The 24,595-nt window shown below is 44.8% G+C and overlaps 2 protein-coding genes and 1 long non-coding RNA gene across 3 annotated transcripts in view; 2 read left to right on the top strand and 1 right to left on the bottom strand.

The window, feature by feature from the left end:
- The window catches only part of CERS5 (ceramide synthase 5), a 38,815-nt gene extending 28,154 nt beyond the window's left edge, over positions 1-10,661 (top strand). The window contains exon 10 of the mRNA XM_081898862.1: positions 9,433-10,661. Coding sequence (XP_081754988.1) covers positions 9,433-9,585 — 153 coding nt within the window. The 3' untranslated portion in view covers positions 9,586-10,661. The remainder of the gene's footprint in view (positions 1-9,432) is intronic.
- The window catches only part of LOC309363078, a 142,956-nt gene that overhangs the window by 112,241 nt on the left and 6,120 nt on the right, over positions 1-24,595 (top strand). The gene's annotated exons all lie outside the window — the stretch shown is intronic.
- COX14 (cytochrome c oxidase assembly factor COX14) lies at positions 13,677-17,368 on the bottom strand. The gene is made up of 2 exons (XM_081899066.1): positions 17,242-17,368; positions 13,677-14,101 (listed from the first exon to the last, which is right to left on the bottom strand). Exon 2 carries the CDS (start codon positions 14,094-14,096, stop codon positions 13,920-13,922), a length of 177 nt encoding a protein of 58 aa, XP_081755192.1. The 5' UTR covers positions 14,097-14,101; positions 17,242-17,368; the 3' UTR covers positions 13,677-13,919.

Here is a 24,595-nt window from a genome sequence, read left to right as displayed (position 1 = left end):
TTTTTTGCATATTTCACAAACACCTGTGGCTTTGAAGAAGGTAGACTGCTGCCTGAGATAACAACTTTTTACTTCGATATCATTTTAATTTATATGTTAAGTAGCTGCTAGAATGAGAAAAGTATTTGTCTCTCTTCACACCACTCTGCTTCCCCTCATTAGTAATCGCACACACAAACACACCAGCCATTGCTCTTGATCCTTCTCCAGACTGCCCATATTTATCCAGACCACCCAAGTAGTTCTCTCACATTGATGAATGTTAACGCACTTGTAAAGGTGCAATTGCAGAGTGAATCGCAATTTTGCTCAGAATTCCCCGATGAGCTGTACTTCATGTTACATATCAAATTCTCCCCACCAGACAACATCAGAGGCTTAGGTTTGACTGAAGTAGGAAATGCTGCCCTAGCAGATCTGGTTGGCCACTATGAAAACTAGATGGACCTTTTGTCAGATCCAGCAAGGCTGCTCTTAATGTTTTTTTGCACTCTGAATTCTGGTACCAACATTTTATTGCTGCCAAATAACCTGGCCTACCTAACAGTGCTAGGGGTAAACAACTGCTAAAAAATACAAGTATGCACCAAGAAAAGCTTGAAACAGCACCATGTAAAATCTGTCCATATAAACAATAATGCACAAAGTGTGCACAATAACGTTTTAATAGGCATCAGGGAGCGGCACAAAGCTAGGCAGAGCCTATACAAACTGCAATAATGCTTGGCATTCTTAGCTCCCCCTTCTTGGATTCCCACACACTTTCAAATCTGTCTTCTCAATCCTAAGCACTTTTTAAAGATGTAAATTGTAAAAACAGATATTGAGTTGCTGGATTCTGTATTATCACATACCAACCCTTGTTAGTGGACATAGGAACACTGCACTGAAAGGCTGGAGGGCTCTGGGTTTTTTGTTTTAAAATGCAGTGGCATAGAAGGAATTTTCTGAAATGAGAATTGGTGCTGCACCGTTGCAGATCATACTGATCATAATGCAGGAGGTTTGCCTATCCTTTGTGCATATTGCTCTCCAGTGTAACATTCTGGAGCATTTCTCCGTATATTCCACTTCACTGTTCTAGTTACTAAAAATGGGAATATTTAATTCCAGGAGCTGATCAGTGTTTCAAATACACCCAGCAGAAGGAAAGGTGATCTTGAAAGGCCGAAAGGGCCTTGCTGCTAAACTCCTCTTTGCTTTGTAGCAGTGAGTGCCCCAGGCCCTTACCTGCAGTGTTGCTGAGCATAGGTGCTAGAACTGACTCTTAGAAGCCGGTCCTTTAAGAAGCATTGGAAGCCACTACATTGTCAGAACTTAGCTTGCCTTCACTTTTTTTCTGAGGAGGACATTGGCATGAAGGAGGACAGGTAGCTGTTTATTACGACCTATGGCTCTCAAAGTAGGGCTTGTGTTTAGCCTGCTATTGTGTCTGCAGCGCTTTGTGGGAGGAGGAGAGGCTATAGTTTTATGTAGGAAAGAAGTGAAAACTACTTGTTCTTATGAAAGTGGCCATGGAAGCAGATTTGCAAAAGAGAGAGAGATAATTTATCTGAACAATTCAGATTCAGAATCTCAGCTAAATACTATATATTTACAGAAATAAACAGTTCTATAGTATTGGGCATTTGCTTTCCTGTAGAGCATTTTAATGATGCCTGAGTACTTTTCTTTCTGCATATTCAAATAACCCCAATTTCTTCTCTGCATTGCAGCTTAGATACTGCGTCTTTTCCTGTGTTTGTATCTTAATTACATATATATTTGTGGATTGAATCTAGATGTGCCATGAGTAGAGCTGGGGAGCGAACAAGCCGGGTTGAGGGGAGCCTTCCAGAATTACTTGGGAAGTAGTGCTGAAGAATTCTGAGGAAGGGGAGAATCAGTAAAATTTGCCCATTCCACTTTTCTTTAAACGGGATCTTCAGCTGGATCTCAGTCCCTTCCATGAACGGAAGGGGAAGTCTGGATCTCACCCATGTTTGTTTCGTTCATTTATTTGCTGAGTGGCTATAGCTGATTTTCAAGCTTGGGGTATCTTGCAGGAGACCTGCATCTCTCCTCTCCTTGCTTTTCTCTCCTGATCAGGTGACCTAGTCAGGGAAGGACTCTCCTCTGTATTCTTCATTCTCTCTCCCTCCTTTCTCTGTGCCAGACTGAAGCTGGATCTCTTCCTCTTCTTGTATGTAAGTGCAATCTGCTATTGTGGCCGGTAGAGGGGAGCGGGGGGACTACCTTTGTCTAAAATGAGTCTGAACACTGTTTAGCCTCAAACCAGCTGTGCTTTGCAGGTTTCTTTCAAACAGTTGTTAGTTAATCTGAAAACTGCTCACAAGAAAGTCAGGTCTCTGATATTGACGTAGGTGGCTATAATCTTTGTGTGCGACCTTCATCTGTGGACCTTCAGCTCTGTGGTTCATCTTGCTAGTATTTTTTTCAATTAAATCTTCCTTTCTTTGGAAAGGAAAATATAGCATAGAAAATTAAGGATGTCAGAATGCATCAGGTAATGAATATTTGCTCTAAAAACACATACTTTTTTTTTTTAAAGGCTGAATAAAACAGCATGTAAAATTTGAAAACCTAGTTCAGTTCATCTGTTGCTAAAATGAGATTGTTTGTTTCTCTCTGGAATGTTATGAAAATGGCTTTGGTAGGTTTTATATATTTTGATTTTGTTCCTTGAACCGCCCTGAGACCTCTGTGTATAGGGCAGTATAATAATAATAATAATAATAATAATAATAATAATAATAATAATAATAATAATAATAATTTTTTTAAAAAAATTAGGTAGTAGGTGGGTTCTGTTGGAAAAGTGTTGCATAAGGCCTGAGCAACCACCAAGAAAATCTCTGCTTGTCCCTACTGTGGATGCTGATGGAATTTAGCATCATGAAAACCTACATGGTCAGTCCTTATGGATCCGGGTCATTTACAGTTTTCAGAGTTAAAATCAGCACCATTTATAAATGGATATATCTTGGAATCTGGGATATGGAGACTTAAAAGCCTGCCACATAGTATTCCTAGTCTTCACATGAGGAAAACCATCGCCACAAATGTCTAAAAATATAACACAATTTTTGTTAATTATTCCTGCCTCCCATTTATATTATGATCTTAAAAGCATTTGGTGGCTATCAGGCAATATATATTTGCAGCTCTTGAGAAGTGGGCACCTACAGTTGACCCTGTCAATCATTAACTTGTCATTGGTAGGTGCCCTGTCATCCTTTCCATAGGGCTGTTCAAAGTCCATATGCCTAACTGTAATCATGGGTGTGGATAGCTTGAGCACACCTAGTGCGCATTAGGCGCAAGGGTAAAAATCCCAAGTGTTATATAAATGAGTGCTATTGGTTGCAGGCTCACAAGGTGGAGGGCCTACCCTTGACAGCTGCTACAGCAGAGATAGAATAATCTGTATATAACTATGATGTGAGCATTTCAGCCTTGTTTGCAGTAACAGCCGGTGCCTTTACTGTTCAGTAGTAATCTATTGCCACCTTGTGGCAAGTCATGTAAACAATAAATACGAAATGGACTGTGAACTTTATAGGACCTGGGTGCCAGTCTGCATGAGGATTTTTTTCAGGCTGTGCATGGGTTCTAAAACACTTGCCGCATGATGCACTAGTTAATCTGTACCTTTCCTGCAGTTTCTCCCTATTGGTTCTGTGTGTTTTCAGAGCTGTTCTGTTACAGGTGGTGGTGGTCCTTCTCTCTGTGTGCTAGTGCTTGTGGTGTGTTGTAGCATCACACTATAATATTTTCAGTGGGAGTGTCTTAAAACCTTAAAATCATTTCCCACCCCCCAGCTTTTACACCTCACCTTTATCTTAACCTTTGTTATCTGCCATTTTCATGTACGCTCCTGCATTTCACAGCCATTAGCAAGCAATAGAGAAGGCAGCCCTTTGTCACAGTGTAGACGTGAGAAACACACACACACACACACACACACACACACACACAAACATTTTCTACAATAAATGAAGCTCTGTAAAATAGTACTTTATTTCCCTCCCCCACTTTAGCTCCTTGAATGTTCCCCTGCACTATTGCGCCAGTGTTTACAAGGTTAAAAATAAAAGGCCATATGAGGCCCCCCCCCACAACGCCACCAGCCTCTAATAAGCTGCTTCCCACTGTAATCAGCGGCATGGGATTACTTTTAGAGGAAGAAGTGCACAGTGCCACAGTGTGCTGCCACCACTATGCCTCAAGGACCGCATCTCCCGGTAAAAATCGCCCCAGACCTCTGCATTCATCATCTGAGGCCCTTCTTCATGTGCCTTTTCCACGTGAGGTCTGAAGGGTGACAACATGAGAACGGGCCTTTTTTATAGTGACTCCCCGTTTGTGGAATGCTCTCCCCAGAGAGGTTCGCCTGGCACTTTCATTATATATATTTTTAGGCACAAGGCGTTTCTGTTCAATCAGGCCTTTGGCTGATTAAATGTGTCTGTGGGAAGGGGGAGTTATCATCATTATTATTCACTTGTGTTTTTATCTTGTGTGAACCACCCTGAGATCTTGTGATGAAGGCCAAAATAATAATAATAATAATATTGTTCCAACAATGAAAAGCTGTCTAGGGCAGATTTTTGCTAGTGTAAGTGTATGCAAGCTTTTGAGTGTTACGTAATTCTTTTTTTATATAAAGTCTGCATGCGTAATATAGCAGGAGTGGGTTCAATAAATATTATTGTACCTGTTTTGCATGGCATCACGTCACCCAGGAACCACTTACTGAATTACGTTCTTGTCTCTATTATAAATATGTGTGTGTGTGTATTCAGTTATGAATATATAAAGAATAAACTTACATAGACCACAATCACAGTTCAGCCTGGACCACAGGTTGAATGCAGCTATCCAGTTCTCCCTTCACCCCTCAGGACTCTCTGGGGCTCACGTCTCTCCCCCCCTAGCTCCCCCCCTCTACTGGGCCTGCTCAGTGCATGCCTTCCTCAGGTGGTCTTGCATGGCCAGAATGTATCCTTGAACTATTATATTGTCTCTTGCTGGCATGCCTTGATGTGTGTAAACCTCTAGCCACAATGAGGCTGGAAGTAGCTTCCTTTACAGAAGTTAAGAGTCAGATCTGTTGTGCTTTTGCTTCTGGTCCCACCTACCACTGCCATGTGGCCCGTGGCTGAATTCCCCATCCCTGTCATTGAGGGAAAGTCTGACCTCTTCACCACTTGCCTGGTGGTTTTGTTTTAATATATGCTTACCTGGTTTAATATATGCTTACCTGGAAACGGCGTTTCCGTGTGCTGTGCTGGTGCTGGCTCGCCAGAGCAGCTTCGTCACGCTGGCCACGTGACCCGGAAGTGTCTCCGGACAGCGCTGGCCCCCGGCCTCTTAAGTGAGATGGGCGCACAACCCTAGAGTCGGACAGGACTGGCCTGTACGGGCAGGGGTACCTTTACCTTTTTACCTGGTTAATTAATACGCCTGATGGCAAAATTAGACTTGGGCTAATTCTGGTCATGTGAAAGGTACTTGTAGTATTTACATTTCAGGAGATATTCCTCTTGGGCTATCCTTGAAAGAATGGTATTATCTGTTTAAATTGTTATCCATCAGAATGAGTAATGTTTGTAAGACTATGTGGCATTTTTCTTGAAGAACTGAGATGCATTCTGTTTGTAGGGTGCACCTCTTCCCATCAGCTTTATGATGTTCCCTTGTAGCTCAGGTGTGTTTAGTGACTAAGCAGTCAAATTTCCTGCCCTGGGAGATCCATCTGACTTCCTCTTTAATGTCATTTTGCTATTTCCTTTAAATATTTCACATACATTTTATAATATCCTTGATATATTTTCATTCTGGCACCTGGTTAGTTATTTTTTGAACGTCTTATAAAGTTACTATTTTATTTGCTTTAAAATTTAGATTCTTGGCCCCTTGAACACTTTTCAGAAATTGGAAAGCAGCGAAGCAAATAATTTATTTTTAAAAAAAGTATGCGAAGAATGGAAATGCATTAGAAATAATATATTCCATTTCCTCCCCCGCAATGTTTCGAGGTCCAAAAGTAGCAGCCACAACTCCTGCAAAAAAGCATTTCTGGTCTTGGTGGACATAAATTTGGCTGGGGCATGTTCCACAGGGGGGGATGCACTGGGACAACTGATCTCAGTGATCATAGGTAGGAGGAGTTACGCTAAGACTAGACCATGTCATTACAGAGGGGGCAGGTTTAGTCGTTGTCTGAGGACTATTCCTGCCTCCGGGTCTGGTCCTGACCGGATGGATACTAGAATCAGCAAGGGATACCCACATGACCTGAAGGTGCTGCTGTGCAATGCCAGGTCAATGATTCATAAGACTACTTCCATCCATGAGTTGATCATGGATGGAGGACTTGACCTGGCATATGTAACAGAGACTTGGTTGGATGAAGCAGATGGGCTTGTCCTTGCCGCTGCTTGTCCACCAGGTTTCTCTTACGCACAGCAACCCAGGTCATGTGGGTGGGGAGGGGGGGGGGTTGCAGTGATTTTTAGGAAGTCATTAGTCTGCACCAGGCGTCCTATTGGGAAGACCCAGTTTTCCAAGTGCATGTTCTGGAAGTTGGGCAATAGGGGCAGTACAGGATTCCTTTTGGTGTACCGACCTCCCCGCTGCACCAAGGATTCCCTGCCCGAGCTGCTTCAGGTCATGGAGGCTGTTCTCCTGGAGACACCTAGCTTGGTCGTCCTAGGGGATTGTAACATCCATGCCGACATGACCTTACAAGGGGTCGCTCGGGACTTCGTGGAAAGCATGGTCTCCATGGGGCTGTCCCTGAATAAGTCTGGCCCAACCCATAGCCGCGGACATGCCTTGGACCTGGTTTTACCTCTATGGATGTTGGTGATCTGATACTAAGTAAAAGCGAAACAAAAGAAGTGCCATGGTCAGATCACTTTCTGGTGCAACTGGACTTCTCTGCGACCCATCCCCTCTGCAGGGAGGTGGGACCAATTTGGATGGTCCTCCCCCGCCACTTGATGGATCCAAATGGTTTCCAGATAGTGGTAGGGGATGCTTTATCCCATGTTGATGGCCTTTCAGCTGATTCCCTAGTGGCCCGCTGGAATGTGGAGTTAACCAGGGCTATTGACTGTTTGGCTCCGAAGCGCCCTCTCCGATTGCATGGAGCCCGGACAGCCCCGTGGTTTTCCACGGATCTGAGGGCAATGAAACAATTGTTGAGACGGCTAGAGCACCGGTGGCGGATAACTCATTCCGAATCTGACCGGACACAGGTTAGAGCTCAACGTTGAGCCTACCAAGTGGCGATAGCGACGGCGAAGAAGAATTTCTTCACCGCCTCTATTGCATCTGCAGAAAACAGCAGCAGGAGACTTTTTCAGGTGGTTCACAATTTAGCGGAACCACCTGCAACATCCAGTACGGGCCACATGTTCTCCTGCAATGATTTTGCAAAGTTTTTTTGCAGATAAAATCGCTCAGATTCGGGAAGAAGTAGACTCCACCGTGGGAGCAGGGCCGGGAGATTGCTAGAGTTTTGTCTAGTCAAGTTGAGTGGGATCAATTCCAATCTGTTACCTCCGAGGATGTGGACAGGCTGCTTGGACGAGTGAAACCAACCACCTGTCTCCTGGATCCTTGCCCATCCTGGCTTATAAAAGCTAGCTGGGAAGTACTGGGCGATGGGCTTCGTGGGGTGGTGAATGCTTCCCTCCGTGAGGGAGCCTTCCCAGACCCGCTGAAATAGGCGGTTATTAAGCCGCTTCTTAAAAAACCATCTTTAGATGCGGCCATGATGGCCAACTATCACCCAGTCTCAAATCTTCCATTCTTGGGCAAGGTGATTGAGCGAGCGGTTGCTGAACAACTCCAGGCACGCCTGGAAGAAGCGGACCATTTGGATCCCTTCCAGTCAGGATTCAGGCCTCATCATGGGGCTGAAACTGCCTTGGTCGCACTGGTTGATGATCTCCGGCGGGCTAGGGACAAAGGTGAGAGCTGTTTCCTAGTTCTGCTGGATCTCTCAGCGGCGTTTGATACCATCGACCATAACATCCTTCTGGACCGTCTTGAGGGGCTGGGAGCTAGGGGCACTGTCATACAATGGTTCCGCTCCTTCCTCCTGGGCCGTGTTCACAAAGTGGTGGTGGGGGATGAGTGTTCAGACCCCTGGGCTCTCACTTGTGGGGTGCCTCAGGGTTCTGTCCTCTCCCCCATGCTTTTCAACATTTACATGCAGCCGCTGGGAGAGATCATCAGGAGGTTTGGGCTGGGTGTTCATCAGTATGCTCTACCTCTCTTTTAAATCAGAACCAGTGAAGGCGGTGAAGGTCCTATGTGAGTGGAGGCGGTTGGAGGATGGATGGCGGCTAACAGATTGAGGTTGAATCCTGACAAGACAGAAGTACTGTTTTTGGGGGACAGGAGGCGGGCAGGTGTGGAGGATTCCCTGGTCCTGAATGGGGTAACTGTGCCCCTGAAGGACCAGGTGCGCAGCCTGGGAGTCATTTTGGACTCACAGCTGTCCATGAAGGCACAGGTCAAATCTGTGTCCAGGGCAGCTGTTTACCAGCTCCATCTGGTACGTAGGCTGAGACTCTACCTGCCCACAGACTGTCTCGCCAGAGTGGTACATGCTCTGGTTATCTCCCGCTTGGACTACTGCAATGCACTCTATGTGGGGCTACCTTTGAAGGTGATTCGGAAACTACAACTAATCCAGAATGCGGCAGCTAGACTGGTGACTGGGGGCGGCCGCCGAGACCATATAACACCGGTCTTGAAAGACCTACATTGGCTCCCAGTATGTTTCCGAGCACAATTCAAAGTGTTGGTGCTGACCTTGAAAGCCCTAAACGGCCTTGGTCCAGTATACCTGAAGGAGCGTCTCCACCCCCATCGTTCTGCCCGGACGCTGAGGTCCAGCGCCAAGGGCCTTCTGGCGGTTCCCTCATTGCGAGAAGCAAAGCTACAGGGAACCAGGCAGAGGGCCTTCTTGGTAGTGGCACCCACCCTGTGGAATGCCCTTCCAGCAGATGTCAAAGCGATAAACATTCAGAAGACATCTTAAGGCAGCCCTGTTCAGGGAAGTTTTTAACGTGTGATATTTTACTGTATTTTTTGTTTCTATGGAAGCCGCCCAGAGTGGCTGGGGAGGCCCAGCCAGATGGGCGGGGTATAAATAATAAATTTATTTATTTATTTATTTATATTTATTTATTTTGTGGCTATATAGAAAAACTGATGATACCTGCTTCTTTGTTTTCTGTACTCTGTTCTTTTCTGGTTGTTCTTCGCAAACTTCACAACTAAATTTGAAAACTGTACCATCTAAGCAACTAATAGCTAAGTGTAGTATGGTGAATGCTACACTGAGTGCTTAACTGATTTTCAAATTAGCTCTTATATTTGTGGTAGACTTACTCTACTTCTTTCTGTCAGGTGTCAAAAGATGAACGCAGTGATGTCGAAAGTAGCTCCGAAGAGGAAGATGTGACTTCAAGGAGCAGGAAAGGAGTCCTTAGCTCTTCAAGCAATGATACCAGTCGGATTAACGGCCACATAACTAGTGGGCAGTGGGCAGAAGAGGAGTAAGAACCGGCAGGGAGGCCTCAAGAAAACACAGACTTGTGTTCAAATGACTAGATATGTCTTAACTCCATATCCCCAAGAAATCTTTACCTTTGCCGGCGCTTTGCCCCCAAATCCTCCAGCATTTCTGAAACAGGAGGCATATCACAGTTTTGTACCGAAGGAATCTAGTTGATTGCTAGTGCAAAAGCTATTTCCAGTTTCACATTTTAAAGAAATTAAGTCATTTTGCATTTAATGGTATCCTATGTTTGCTGAAGCGTGTGAGTGAGTGAGAGTGAGTGAGTGAGTGAGTGAGAGGTGGGGGAGGCTGTTTTATTTTATAGATCAACTGAAACTTTGAGAGAAAGGATTCTTGCAACAACTCTGAAGGTTCGGATCTCAAACAGGTTCTGCCTCTCACTTTTTAATTGCATTCCAGGGTGTGTTTTTTTTAAACACTGTGGCCTGGTCTAAGCTGATATTCCATGCTCCTAGCAGCAAGGACTAAAGTTGTGTCCTAGGGAGTCTGGGATGTGCCACAGCTAGGCATAGCAACCTGGTGGTGGTAGAGACAGGCCGACTGAGCAATTTGCTTATTTGTTGTTGGGATCCCATTTGCTAATAAAGTTTTACATCTGCTTGTTTGGGTGGGTGGGAAGACAAGGCTCCCCCCCCCCCGAGTGGAGTAGTGTCTCCAAAGTCTTCATTTTGACTTCCTAAAATCACCTGTTTTTCCTACGAATGCTATGGGTTTTGAGTCACATAGGAATTACAAGGAAGAGGTGGATAAATTTTTGTACTAGGATAATAGGCATGGATGATCTGGTTCTGCTGCCGACTTTTCCATAGACGCTTCTACTTTCAGAAGAGAAGCAAGCATGCCGCCTGTACCTGCTTCAGAGTCTTTTGGTGAGATGTCTGTGGGATAAAGAGGTTGCCACACAAGGGCTTTGAGTCCCTCCCTCCCTTTTACTAAATGGTACTTCAGGGGAGATGAAAGGCAGCAAAGTGTTGTCATGAGCAGGACTTTGAAAATGCCCTGAGTTATTATCATTTTATACTATTGTTTACTCTGATTAAAAATAAATTTGCTTGAAGAGTTGGGTCTGTGAATTTTACTTTACTGAGGAAGGTTGTGTGCATTCTGATTTTAGGTAATACTCTGCTAACGTGCTAACGTTGCCAAGTTACACAGGAGCAGTAGATGGTGCTTGAAATTTGAACGCTGCAAAGCAAGTAGCATGTTAGTGGTATTAATTCTGTGGGTGCTCTTAGCTGAGCTAAACCCATCCAGGGCCTTATGTCGTTCTGGAAGATGTTCAGCTTCCAGAGAGATGCTGATTCTCCCAAATGGCCCCTCTTTCAATCTAGGAACAACCAGGTGTACTTCCATGGAGCACGTGGGGTCTACTTGTATGTGCAAGTTGGCCTTAGAGTAGAGCTTTCCAAACGGTGTGTCGTGACACGTTAGTGTGTCGGCCGTATGGTATAGGTGTGCCACGTGAATGCTCCCTGCTCTCCTCCTGGGTTTGGTATTAAAACTGAATTCTTGAGTCGTGAAATGATGCATGTCTAAAAAGTATGTCACTAACATGAGAAGTTTGGAAAGCTATGCCTTAGAGTAATATTCCATGTTACAGTTAGCAGTCACCTTTATGCCTGCTAGATACTTTCTGAACTCTGTTAAGGTGTGATGATCTTGTTTTACAAGCTCTACAACCAAGAAATGGAGCCAAAAACTGCTAATTACCATTTTATAGTATTGTTACAGGGCCACCAAATGATTCTGGGTCAGAGTCCAATTTAGAAGAAAACAGCTGCTGCCCTAGATAGTACAAAGAATGTTGCCTTTTTCCGTTTAACCTCACTGTCATGTATCAATTTGTAACAGTCATATCATGGGTGAAGGACAGAGGAAATCAGGTGGTACTGTTGCCGCTTCTTGTGACTTGTTGTCACAAGCAGGAAGTAAGGGTGCAACCTTTCCTTGCCATGATTATTCCCCCCTCCTCCCCATTTCCCTCCCATTGACTTCAGTGGGGATATTAAAACGATGTAGATACCAGGTCTGGCATAGTTTATGGGATAAGAAGGGGACTTAAAACGCTGTAGTTCCATAACCTCCCTGCCCCACACTGCAAACAGCCCATTTTGCCCCAGCACCATGTGTGTGTGTGTGTGTGTGTGTGTGTGTGTGTGTGTGTGTATCTCCCGCCCACCGGCTGGGTTTCCCCAGCTACTCTGAGCGGTCCCAGCAGAAAAGTAAAAAAAACAAAACATCAAACATTAAAAACTTCCCTAAACAGGCCTGCCTTCAGGTGTCTTCTAAAAGTTTTATTGCCAGTTTAAGTAGGATGCTTCCTTTTTTCTGGTTTGAGCTAACATGTGTATAGGAATTGGGAGTTTTACAGAGCAGTAGTTAATAGATAGTTACTAAGTTTCACAGCCTTTAGGGCCAAGCTAGTTGTTACAGTAAGTTTTTGGCTGCCACAAATCCTAATTCTTACCTCCTCTGTAGCATCTATTATTTTATTGAAAGTATTTTTATATGCTATTTAAAATATTTTTATACTTTATTGAAAATATTTTATACTTTAAATATTCCACTTTTCAGCCAAAAAAGGGCTCCCAGAGCAGTTTACTGCTATCAGTGATAAATCAGTTTATATTCTCAGGCTTTCTATTCTATCTAAAGGATACAACACAAAAGGAAAAGGGATTAGGAATAATGGAAGTTTCTGCTTTTTTTCTTGTACGAAACTCTCAAGGTACAGAAACCCTATTGGTGAAAGTTTAGCCTTTGCTGTCATCATGTTGACTTCCTAAATGAGAAGTTTCTAGCCATTTATATGACTTTTTAGTGGGAAGGGTAACAGCAAAGGATGAATGAGCATTTATAAACTATTTCGGCCTAAATCATTGTTTCACAAAGGGGAATTGGCAGTAACTGGTAGAAAGACATTAACAGCTTACTGAAGGCATGAGATAACCACTACTGTATCTAGCAGACAATCTACATGTGACATGCCTAAAAAAAAGAACACCCTGGCCTTGACAGTTCTGAACACTATTCTGTTGGGTTTCTGTTATGCCACTGTGCAGTTCTTGGAGTCACAAGACTCTGTTGACATTCCAGACTGTTGGAAGTCTCACGGGAGACGGATGTTGAAGTTACTAGTTTCCTGTTTCCTTGTTCCTGTTGTTTTCTGTCTCACAGAGAGCAGATGCATATTCTTTTCTGTCCTGCGTAGTCAGAAATAAAGCAGCAATGTAGCACATATTTCTGGCTTTTCTGCTGCTGTCTGGGTACTCTGCGTAATGGGGAGCGTGCCTGAAGTATCATTCAAAGGCTTAGGTCGTTAATCACCGCCGGAAGAGTAGCCTTCACAGCTCGGTCGTATGGAGGCTCCAACATATTCCTCCCTCTGGCCCTATATGCTTTGTAATTAGTAGTGTCTGCTAAACTATAGCTACCCTGGAGCCATGCTGTCTGACACACCATTTCACCATACCTTGATACAATCTTACTTTACAGCAGGTGGAATGAAGCCATCCTAAGCCAGCCCTGTGGTAATGAGAATTTTATTTCTTGCCTAATTTGTTCTTTGCGAACTCTTTCTTGCTTTTATTATTATTTAGAAATGAAAAGACAGTGGCCAGACAGTTGCACAGCAGATGGTATAATTGGATTTGCAATAACAGAAGGGCAGACTTCTCATTTGCTGAAGTAGGATCAGAGAATGCAACATCACATTCAATATTATTTTGCTTTTGACAAGGTTTCTATTTGGCAATCCTCACACCCGCAATTGTGTCAGATTTTCTATTTTCACATGTCTTTATCAGAAAATGTATGTCAAGGCGACATGATTTATTCCCACATGGAAACACTTGTTGACCCGGATGTAAAGACAGTGAGATGCACCTTTGCTTTAAAACTTGAGTAGGAAGTTAGTAAACAGAAACAGAGGAAGTACCACAACACCCACCCGCAAATCATTTGCAAGCTTGTAGGCTCAGCCAGAGGAATCCTGTGGCAAACTGTGTTTATCCTCATATTGTTTTCCTTCTTTAAATGGACAAGAGGGTGTAACTAATAAAGAGGGAAACAATTCTGTGAACACATCTTTTATAGTTAGATGCTGCTAGCAGTGTATATTTACAAAAACAAGCCACATATGAAACATTCAATTACTGCTGAATTGCGTAGGTGTTTCCATCCTTTTATACATCGCATCCTGTATTAGTGATTCTTCATGGCAGATTCCAGGGCTGCATTTTCTGAAATGAGTTTTTATTGCAGCACACCAGTCTTGTATTCATTAAGCATCCTATGTCAGACAAGAGGACAGTGTTCAGTCCTTAACTGCTGCATTTATTTCCTGCTGCTCAAGTTGCTTCAGCAAATTCCTCCTCTGGAAATAGCGATATACTCTGACACTACAGAGGTAGCCACCATACAAGGTAAGGAGCATCATGGACCCAGAGAATGCTTTATAGCCAAAGTCAGCCAGCCGCTTTGCAGAAGCCATTATTGCTGTGAAGAAAGCAAAGGGAGGTTAGTATTCAGAGAAGTTTTTAATGTGTGACATTTTAATGTATTTTTAATCTTTGTTGGAAGCCGCCCAGAGTGGCTGGGGAAACCCAGCCATATGGGCGAGGTACAAATAAATTATTATTAATAATAACTTGATTTGATCATTTCCATTGTACCTGAGGTACGATCAAAGTAAGGAGTTGAACAGAAAAGCACATCTTAGCAATGGTAAAGGTACCCCGACTGTTAGGTCCAGTCGCGGGCGACTGGAGTTGCGTGCTCATCTCGCTCTATAGGCCAAGGGAGCCGGTGTTTGTCCGCAGACAGCTTCCGGGTCATGTGGCCAGCATGACTAAGCCGCTTCTGGCGAAACCAGAGCAGTGCATGGAAACGCCGTTTACCTTCCTGCCGGAGTGGTACCTATTTATCTACTTGCACTTTGACTTGCTTTTGAACTGCTAGGTGGGCAGGAGCAGGGACCAAGCAACGGGAGCTCACCCCGTCGCGGGGATTCAAACCGCCGACCTTCTGATTGACAAGCCCTAGGCTCTGTGGTTTAGACTACAGCGCCACCCGCGTCCCCTTAACTATGTAATCAGTATCTAAATCAGTATCTTTTCAGTATCTAAAGAGTGAAAGTGTTTTGGGGAAAACCGTGGTGGTAGTGACGGGGAGAATATATATCCAAGCTCCTATTTCTCTCCTTGGTTTTTTTTCAGTGCACACTCGCACATTGCTGTGAACCCAAAAGTGGCACGAATGGCCCCCCCGAAAAGGTGAAAATGGCATCTAGCGATCCTACAAGCTTTTGCAAGTGCAATCCCAGGAGCCTTTGTGGGAGGCCTGTGGGAGTTTGAGCAAAGAGGTTTGGAGGGAGTCTGATAAATGCTGCTGGTGTTTTTTTAAAAAGGGGTTACTGAATTTCTAGATGAGCAAACATTTCCAAGTATAATATTGTTTAGGCTTGTTAAAGACGTAAGTCTTAAGCAGACCCAGAGAGGGAGAGAGATTGGCTCAAGGTCAAGTGAGCTTTATGGCTAAACAGGAATTTTAATCTGGGTCTCCCCAATCTAGGCCAAATACTCTAACCCAGGCATAGGCAAACTCGGTCCTCCAGATGTTTTGGGACTACAATTCCCATCATCCCTGACCACCGGTCCTGTTAGCTAGGGATCATGGGAGTTGTAGGCCGAAACATCTGGAGGACTGAGTTTGCCTATGCCTGCTCTAACCCACTAAACCCTGGATTTTTTGGGGTGGTTATTGCATAGCATAACATTTGTTATGATTTACCCAATTCTTTTCTACAATGCAAAAAAACAAAAAACCCAAGCAACTTAGAACAGAAATACATACTAATACAATTAATAAGAAATACATATTTTAAAACTAAGATAAAAAATGTTTCTGAATTAGTAATGCAGATGCAGGAGGAGGGAGTACCCTTCCAGCCCCCCAGCCTGGATGCCCTCATACATACAAACAAAACAAGAACAGGATCCACAATATCAATGCCCACAAAAACACCTGGGAGAATAAAAATGTCTCAGTCCAGCACCAAAAATATGAAGAAAGGTTGATGGCAGCTAAGCTTCCCTGATGAGAAGCAAACTGAGGAGGGGCCTGACTGAAAACAGCCATTTTCTAGTTGCCATCCCATCAAAAAGACCTTGAGAAAGGTATCCATTAGTTTAAACCCAGAAGTCTGAATTGGGCTTGGAAGCAAACTGACAATCTCTGCAATGAGACAGAATTGGTCTGCGTTCAGACTTGCCTGGCCCAGTCCACAATCCAGCCCATCATAGGGGGACTCTGTTGCCACGGAAACCACCTGTGCCTCTGGGGACAGTAAGGAATGCAGGAGCCATGGCCATGCGCAGCCTTTAGCCCTCCCTCACTATGGTTGCCGCCTTGGTTCTGGCAAAATGTAGGTGTGGGTGGATGACTTTTCTCCCCCACCTCTGGTGCTGAAGTGACTTGAATGCTGATCTTTTCTGTGAACCGCCCTGAGACCCCCGGGGCACATACATAAATCCAATAAATAAGTAATAAATAACAATAAACTCAGGGGTCTGCAAACTTTTTCAGCAGGGGGCCGGTCCACCATTCCTCAGACCTTGTGGGGGACCGGACTATATTTTGAAAAAAAGAATGAATAAATTCCTATTCCCCACAAATAACCCAGAGATGCATTTTAAATAAAAGCACACGTTCTACTCAGGTGAAAACACCAGGCAGCCCCACAAATAACCCAAAGATGCATTTTAAATAAATGGACACATTCTACTCATGTGAAAACATGCTGATTCCCGGACACTCTGCTGGGTGGATTGAGAAGGCGATTGGGCTGGATCCAGCCCCCGGGCCTTAGTTTGCCTACCCATGCTGTAACCTCTGAAAGATATGCAAAGTATAATGTGTGGGGAGCAAGTGTAGCTACCACCCTGACTACTCTAACAAAATGCATTTAGCATCTGCTGAATATTAAGTGAACTGGTAGATTCCCTGGCCAAAGGGTTCACAACCTGCTTGGGCGGGGGGGGGGGGGAACCATCCTGGATTAGATTAAAAATCTACCCAGCAGGCTTTAGTTTGCCTACCCATGCAATAAAGCAACCCGTTACAGCCTAATAACGGGATGACCTCTCTGGAATGTGTGTGTCGCGCGCACACGTGCACACATTGGAATTTGTCAATCTGCCACCCAGAGCTTAAATCGGCGACCTTTCACACAGCTTTCCAAACACACGCATTTGGAGACGACCCCCTAACTTGGCAGAGAGGGAGACGACCTGAAAAACAGGACAAAGCGGTTTCAATACAGGACGTAGGATCTGACCCGGAATATGGGGAGAATCCTGCATTATACAGGCCGGGAAGCAACGCTGTCCCTCAAGGAAAGAGTAGCCCCGGCTGCACCTCCGCCTGTTTAGCCCCAGCTAACAGCGTCTCATCAGCTCTACTAAGTTGGTTTTCGTCCCTAGAGTTGGAAGGGGCCCCCAAAGGTCATCTAGTCCAACCCCCCCCCCGCAACCCAGTCTCTTACCACTATCTGTAAAAATAAAAACTAAAAATGCGATCCCTCCCTAAGCCCTGACAAGTTAATAAAAAAAAATATAACGCTTGCCCCAAGCACTCACTCGATTCACCGCCGCCTGGCGCAGTCGCGAAAAAACCTCTCCTTCAGCTGCCTTGCTTGCGCGCGCAGCTGGCGAGGGTTCACTTCCGGGGTTTTGGCGCACGCGCGAAGGGTGCGGTTTCCGGATCAACTGCTCCCCGCCTCTCGCCCCTCCCGCGCGCAAGACCAGCCGCGGCGCGTCGACATAGAGCTGGGAAAAAGGCAAGAGTCGCGAGTCCGGTGTTCCGTGGCGGGAAACGCCCGTGTCCGTTTGGCGCACTGAGGGAGGCAGACGAGTGGAGATGGCGGCGGCCGGGCGGCACCCACCCAATACATTGAGAAAAGGTAGGGTTCCCCTCAGAAGTTTGCAGGGAACGGTAGGTTTGGCTACAATTCCCAGCACCCTTGACAAACGGCTGTTCCCAATGTTATTTTTTGGGGTGGGGTGGCCTTTGGAGTTGATGCACCTGCCATAAAAAGAGCCCCGAAGTTAGCAGAAAACAGAAAAATTAAAAAAAAAAAAAACCTCTTTGAAACTCTTCTTTCGTGTGGAAGCCGTTTCTGCTTTAGGGGTTTGAACCGCGTGTGCCAATGCGACTGCGTGGGTGAAGGCCGTGGCAAATGGCTTTAGATACCTATTAGGTCCATAAATTACCATATAGCATATATTTAACACAAAAAACAGCGACAATTTGTTGTTGACAAAGGATAGCTGGACTTATAAAGGGCCCCATTACCTTCAGTAGCTTAGGGCCTCATCAAACCTAAATCTGGCCCTGCGTGTGCTATATATATAGTGTTAATGTTTAGACTTATTATAAGTTATTGTAAGTTTAAATTAAGTCTGCTGCAACTGGATTTCTTAAGGACAGTGCCATTCCTTAATGTATTGGATTTGTGGCCATTTGCCTTCAGTAGCAGTACTGCTCTGCTGGATGAAATTTTAATTGCCTCTGGTCTTTTTGGGCAATCCTGCAACATGTTTAAGTTTTTAATTAACGTTTGTAATTAAGTTTAATTTTATACGTTGGAGTTCTGCTCCAGATCAATATTGAGTAGAATTCCATGACACTGATACTGTAATCAAACAGTCAGTCGCACTTTCCCCACACAAAACAAATATATCTAATCGTAAATTCCCATCTTTTCCTACTAGCAGTGTGGGCAATTAGCTGCTGCTCAATAATAGGCTAAAACCTTGCATTTCTCCACTGTTGTTTAGGTTCCACCTAAAAACAGTGTCCAAATGAACTCAGAAACTGAGTTCTGTACGCAAGTCTACATGTTAGTAGTCTAGTGCTCCTCTTCACGTGTTTTCAGTTTTCTAGATTCTCTCCCCCGCCCATCTTGGGCAGTTAAAAGGACGTCTTGACTTCGCGGTGCATGCTGGGACGTGTAGTTTCTGTGTGGCTCTTCCTCCTTTGGGGAGCTGCCTGAACCGTGTCTAGAGACTTGCTATGCTTGCACATGACTGCATCATGTGCCCTTAGACCATACCCGGGAAAGGGTTGCTGCAAGAAAAACTTTCAAGATCTTGGGAAAAAATATTATTAATGTAGATTTAACATATCTCTAATGGAAGCAGCAGTTGTATATGGACAAAGTGTAGCCCAAACATCTTATAAGGCCTATGTGAAGGAAAATTATTTCAAAGCACTTTAGTAATAATAGTCAAAGCTAAATAGCATAAAGTTATAAGAACCGTTTAAGCAAATAGAGGCTAAAAATGCTTACTTCATCTTAGTACAGTAATACCTCCGCGAACATCCACCTCGTCTAGCATCCATTCCGGCAAATGTCCACGGCAAACCCAGAAGTACCGGAACGGGTTACTTCCAGATTTGCAGCTCGCAGATGCGCAGACGCACTAAATTGCACTTCGTGCATGCGCAGAAGCGCAAACTGCTCTGCGTACGTGCGTGCACAGATACGGCGCTTTGCCCTGTGTCCTTTTTGTCTAGCGGCCGGGGCTCCGGAACGGATCCCAGTCACAAAATAAGGTACGACTGTAATTGCAAAACCAGCATATTGCGGAACACTGTGCGAAGGAAGAAAATTGATTTGGTTTCCAATTATAAATGACTGAAGTAGGAGATAGCATACAATATACTCAGGCAAACTCATTGTTACCCTTGTTATAAAAGCAAGGAGATCTGAGTGGCCAAGTCAAGAAGCTTCCGCACTCAGCTTCTGAAGGTATCTGAAGGTGCTCTAATTGTCTTGTCCTAGAGCAGGGGTCAGCAAGGTTTACCTCGCCTGGGCCAGTTCACTCCCGCAGAGATCGCTCCGTGGGCTGGATCGCATCTGCGCAGATGCGATTTCGGGCACCAAAGAAGCAAGTCCCCGCTCCATGTTGCACTTGTTTAGCGCAGCGCACGGGGACTCGCCGAGTGGGCAAATCGTGGACCACAGGTTGCCAACCTCTGTCCTAGATTTGAAACAAGTTACTGTTGGTAGAATCCTCTCCTCTGCTCAAGGAATAAAGGTAAAGGAGCCCTATGTTCTATTGCACCTTAGGTCTTGCATTTCTGTTTTATTATGAATTAGCATCTGGATCATTTTAAATACAGTGGTACCTTGGGTTACATACGCTTCAGGTTACAGACTCCGCTAACCCAGAAATAGTACCTCGGGTTAAGAACTTTGCGTCAGGATGAGAACAGAAATTGTGCTCCAGCGGCACGGCAGCAGTGGGAGGCCCCATTAGCTAAAGTGGTGCTTCAGGTTAAGAACAGTTTCAGGTTAAGAATGGACCTCCAGAACGAATTAAGTACATAACCCGAGGTACCACTGTAGAAAGGTAGGACGAAATATTATAAAGATATTCTCTTTGACAGTGCTATTTTTCTCTTATAATGGCAACAGTTCCCACCTGAAAGGTGCCAGAACTGAGTTCCTGTGAGTTCTGGCTAAGAAAAAGCCTTGCTCTTTGGAGTCTTGGCCTCTGAATCCAGGTCCCTCTGTGCAGACAGTACCAGTGCATGGAGGATGCAATAATAATAAAACCCCACCTATCTGACTAGGTTGCACCAGCCACTCTGGGCAGCTTCCAACATATATAAAAACATACTAAAACATCACACATTAAAAGGATAAACTCCCAAAACACCCAGCATCTAACTTAGAAAGCAACATTATCAGACCACAACAAAAATCATACACTTTCCTGCTAAACTATTCTAGGAAAGCAGATGTATAAGCTCTCCCCCAGGGGTGCCCACAACTTTTTTTCAGTTTAGGTGACACCTCCCTCCCCCACCGCCAAATAAGGATTTAAGCTGATTTGCTCTTGCAGGAATGAAGAACCTTGTTATGATGGAGAGGTGCAATAGTTAAAACTCTGCTGGCCTGGGCTGCCAGCTCTAGAGCTGCTATTTATAGTTACCCTAAAATGTTGCTGACCTTGCCAGCACAGGGCTACTTGATATGTCTCAAGATCTGTTGGTGGCCCAGAGGAAAGGCTGCTCTGGCAGCTGACCAAGCGTAGCCCTTGGGTGGGTTAAGAAAAGACTTAGGGGTGGAGAGAAGACTTCTGCATACCTTGTCTCAGCCCCCCAAATCTGGTGCCCCTGTTTAGCATGAGCCCATGTATGTTTAAAAAGGTAAAGGACCCCTGACAGTTAAGTCCAGTCGTGAACGACTCTGGGGTTGCGGCACTCATCTTGCTTTACTGGCAGAGGAGCTGACGTTTGTCTGCAAACAGTTTTTCCAGGTCATGTGGTCAGCATGACTGAGCCGCTTCTGGCGAAACCAGAGCACCGCACGGAAATGCCGTTTACCTCCCCGCCGGAGCGCTACCTATTTATCTACAGCGGAACCTCGGGTTACATACGCTTCAGGTTACAGACTCCACTAACCCAGAAATAGTACCTTGGGTTAAGAACTTTGCTTCAGGATGAGAACAGAAATTGTGCTCCAGTGGCACGGCAGCAGTGGGAGGCCCCATTAGCTAAAGTGGTGCTTCAGGTTAAGAACAGTTTCAGGTTAAGAACGGACCTCCAGAACGAATTAAGTACTTAACCCGAGGTACCACTGTACTTGCACTTTGACGTGCTTTTGAACTCCTAGGTTGGCAGAAGCTGGGACCTATCAATGGGAGCTCATCCCATCGCAGGGATTCGAACCGCCGACCTTCTGATCGGCAAGCCCTAGGCTCTGTGGTTTAGACCACAATGCCACCCGCGTCCCTTCATGTATGTTTTCTTGGAAGCAAATCCCATAGTCTTCAGTAGACTTTACTCTCAGGTAAACAAGCGTAGGACTGTATCATTGGGAGTACTTAACTAAAGCTTGCAAACCTGCCAATTGCACTAGTAATTAGGAGCTAGTGCTTTGTGTTCTTGTGTACCAACTCCCCCGTCACACAACAACCACTGTTATCAAGGAGAAACTACACTGGGATTTTAAAGGGGATTTCACGTTGCCAGTCTGGAATTAATAACTGTGCTCAGAGTAGTTCTCTCTTTACCACTTGGGGTGAGGGGCTCCCAGACATTACCTTTTTAATGGTGCATGCATTTTGATTTGCCATGACAGTATTGGATTGGTTCTATGGGATTATATATAACAGTGCAAATGTTTCAGGGCATTTCCTGTAGCTTCCTGTTGAAATCCTGTAACTTTGCATACCACAATTTTTCCTCTTTATTTTTGGGAGGGGGGATGCTTTTGTTGTGCTGTAGTGAGCTAAGAGTGGGGAGGCGTTGCAGAACCACTGATAAAGCAGAATGATGTGTGGATGATCAATAATAATAATAATAATAATAATTTTATTATCTATACCCCACCCATCTGGCTGGGTAATGCGCAGCATGTTGCAATCAATGGTGTGTGGCAGAGTATGCCCACAATTAAATAATAATAATAGCCTGGAGGTGTCTGTCTAATCTTAGTTTTTGATTGTACCTTTGTGTCTCTCCCAGCATGGCTTTCAGTTTTTAAAATTTCTTTTCCACCATGGAAATAGTGAAGGAGTCTAGCAGGAGCCAAATGTCATGTTGTAGCTGAGTTCATTGCTGGCATGGCGAGTTGTGTCGTTATTATGTGAGACAACACATGGTGAAAGGTGTCTGCTCCTCAGAGGAGAATAGGGTATTCTCAGTAGTTCCAAGAAGCACCAGACTTAGGATGATGCAGGCAGTTCCCCCACACATTAAGCCAAGCCGAAGGGGCACAAAAGAATCATAACTGGATAGCTCAGTTGGTTAGAGCATGGTGCTGATCATACCAAGGCCGTAGGTTTGATCCCCGTAAGGGACAGTTGAATATTTCTACATTGCCAGGGGTGGGACTCAATGATTCACAGAGTCCCTTCCAACTCTACAATTCTAGGATTCTGTTGAGAAGATCCATAATAATGCAACTGTACCAAAATGATTTTTTGTGAAAATAATATTGGTAGGGCAGGCACCAGATTTTATCCTCACTCAGAGCACCATATTACCAAAGTCCACCCCTGTGCCAAGCCTCTGTACCAGTAAACCCCAGTAAATATTATACCTTCACTTACACTGGGCCTGTCCCTTCTTAAAACTGAGAACAGCCCTTAACAGGCTGCTGTGCTGGCAGAACATAACTCCAAATGGCAAAGGGGAGACCTTTTTATAGCAACTGCAAAGGGCAGGGAGAGTGCCATGTAGACCTAGGAGACTTTCAAAGAGCAGCTCACCCAGTTTCAAGCTATACACAGTTTCTACCAAGTGAATGCGAGTTCTCTGCCATATCGGGATTACTTTTTTCTACTTGATAGTACAACTGGGAACCACTAAAAGGTTAGGGGTGACCAGATGCAAAGGAGAGACAGGACACCTGTACCTTTATGGGAGGAACAATACACTCCCATGATGTTAATTCTGTGAGCTCCTCCATTGTAAGCTCAGGTTGCATATATGCGTAAATAAGCCATATATCATAAAGACACTACGGTGTCTGCGGCCCCTCATTCCAAGGAAACTGAACCCTGGAATCTTGCACTACTTGGAGGTTGGGGTGGTGTGAAGTTTGCCTGTTTCTTACATTCTGAATTTAAGTAATATTCTGCTAACATTGCCAAGTTACACAGGAGATGGTGCTGGAAGTTTGAATGCTGCAAAGCAAGTAGCACATTAGTGGTATTGGTTTTTAGGTACTGATAGCTGAGCTAAACCCATCCAGGGCCTTATGTCGGTCTGCAAAATGTTCAGCATCCAGACAGAGTTGCTGATTCTCCTAAATGGCCCCTTTCAGTCTAGGAACAGCTAGGTGTACTTCCATGGAGCACGTGGGGTCTGCTTATGAGTTGGCCTTAGAGCAGAGTTTCCAAACAGTGTGTCGTGACATGTTAGTGCGTTGGCAGCAGTGTGTAGGTGTGTCACACAAATGCTCCCTGGTCTCCTCCCGGGGCTGGAATTTAAAGATGTGAGATGTGTGTCTCCTTGATAGTGCATTAGGCAGCTGGCAGAAAGACCTGCATCCCGAGTTAAAATGCATTGATTGTGGAATCGAGAGAGCAGAGGTGATGAGCCACCAAATGGCTAGAACTTCTTTTTGAAGAGGAAGGGAAGCTGATATATAAGAAGATGGATAATGCTTCCTGGAGAAGGGTGCAGGTATTGATATTTGCAGATCGCACCCATCTCCCCCAGTAGAAAATAAACCATGGGTAGGCAAACTAAGGCTCAGGGGCGGGATCTGGCCCAGTCGCCTTCTAAATCTGGCTCGCGGATGGTCCGGGAATCAGCATGTTTTTACATGAGTAAAATGTGCCCTTCTATTTAAAATATATCTCTGGGTTATTTGTGGGGCATAGGAATTCATTCATTCCCCCCCCCCAAAAAAAATATAGCCTGGTCTCCCACAAGGTCTGGGGAGTGGGAAATAGGGTCCTCTCCCATCCTTCCAATTTATTTATCTTTAATTTAATTTTTCGGGGGCTGTCTGAGTAGAAAGGTCACAGGGTGTCCAGTGATTCTGAGCATCTAATAAAAGGCACAGTGACTCTTGCCACATCAGCAGATTAAGTTGCTGGAGGGGTTGGGGGTTGGGAAGGGCTGGAAAGGTCACTCCAAAATGAGGAAGGCAACTCAGCTGCAGCACTGGGAAAGCAAGTGCCTTGTGAAATGAGCAGAGTTTTCTTCACCCCATCCAACTTCAGCCCCCTAAAACTGAAGGATTATTCTGGCCAAGATGCCAAAGCCACCCCAAAACCACATACCCAGAATATTCCTAACATGCTGCTTCTGTTCTCATAATCATCCGTACCTTTGTGCTGGCAGGACAGCTCTGTCAGTAGACGTTGGGCAAAAAAGATTCCTGCATTGCAGGGGGTTGGACGATCGGCGTGGTCCCTTCTAACTTTAGAGTTCTGTGTTTCTATGAAATCCCCCCTTCCCCCTTTC

This window comes from Podarcis melisellensis, assembly GCF_964234715.1.
Source record: "Podarcis melisellensis genome assembly, chromosome: 2".
NCBI classification, from domain to species: domain Eukaryota; kingdom Metazoa; phylum Chordata; class Lepidosauria; order Squamata; family Lacertidae; genus Podarcis; species Podarcis melisellensis.
This window is presented reverse-complemented; position numbering and strand designations above follow the sequence as displayed.

What these genes read in the sequence shown, in the direction of transcription:
- COX14 (XM_081899066.1), bottom strand. Translation starts at nt 14,096, where the DNA reads ATGGCTTCTGCAAAGCGGCTGGCTGACTTTGGCTATAAAGCATTCTCT.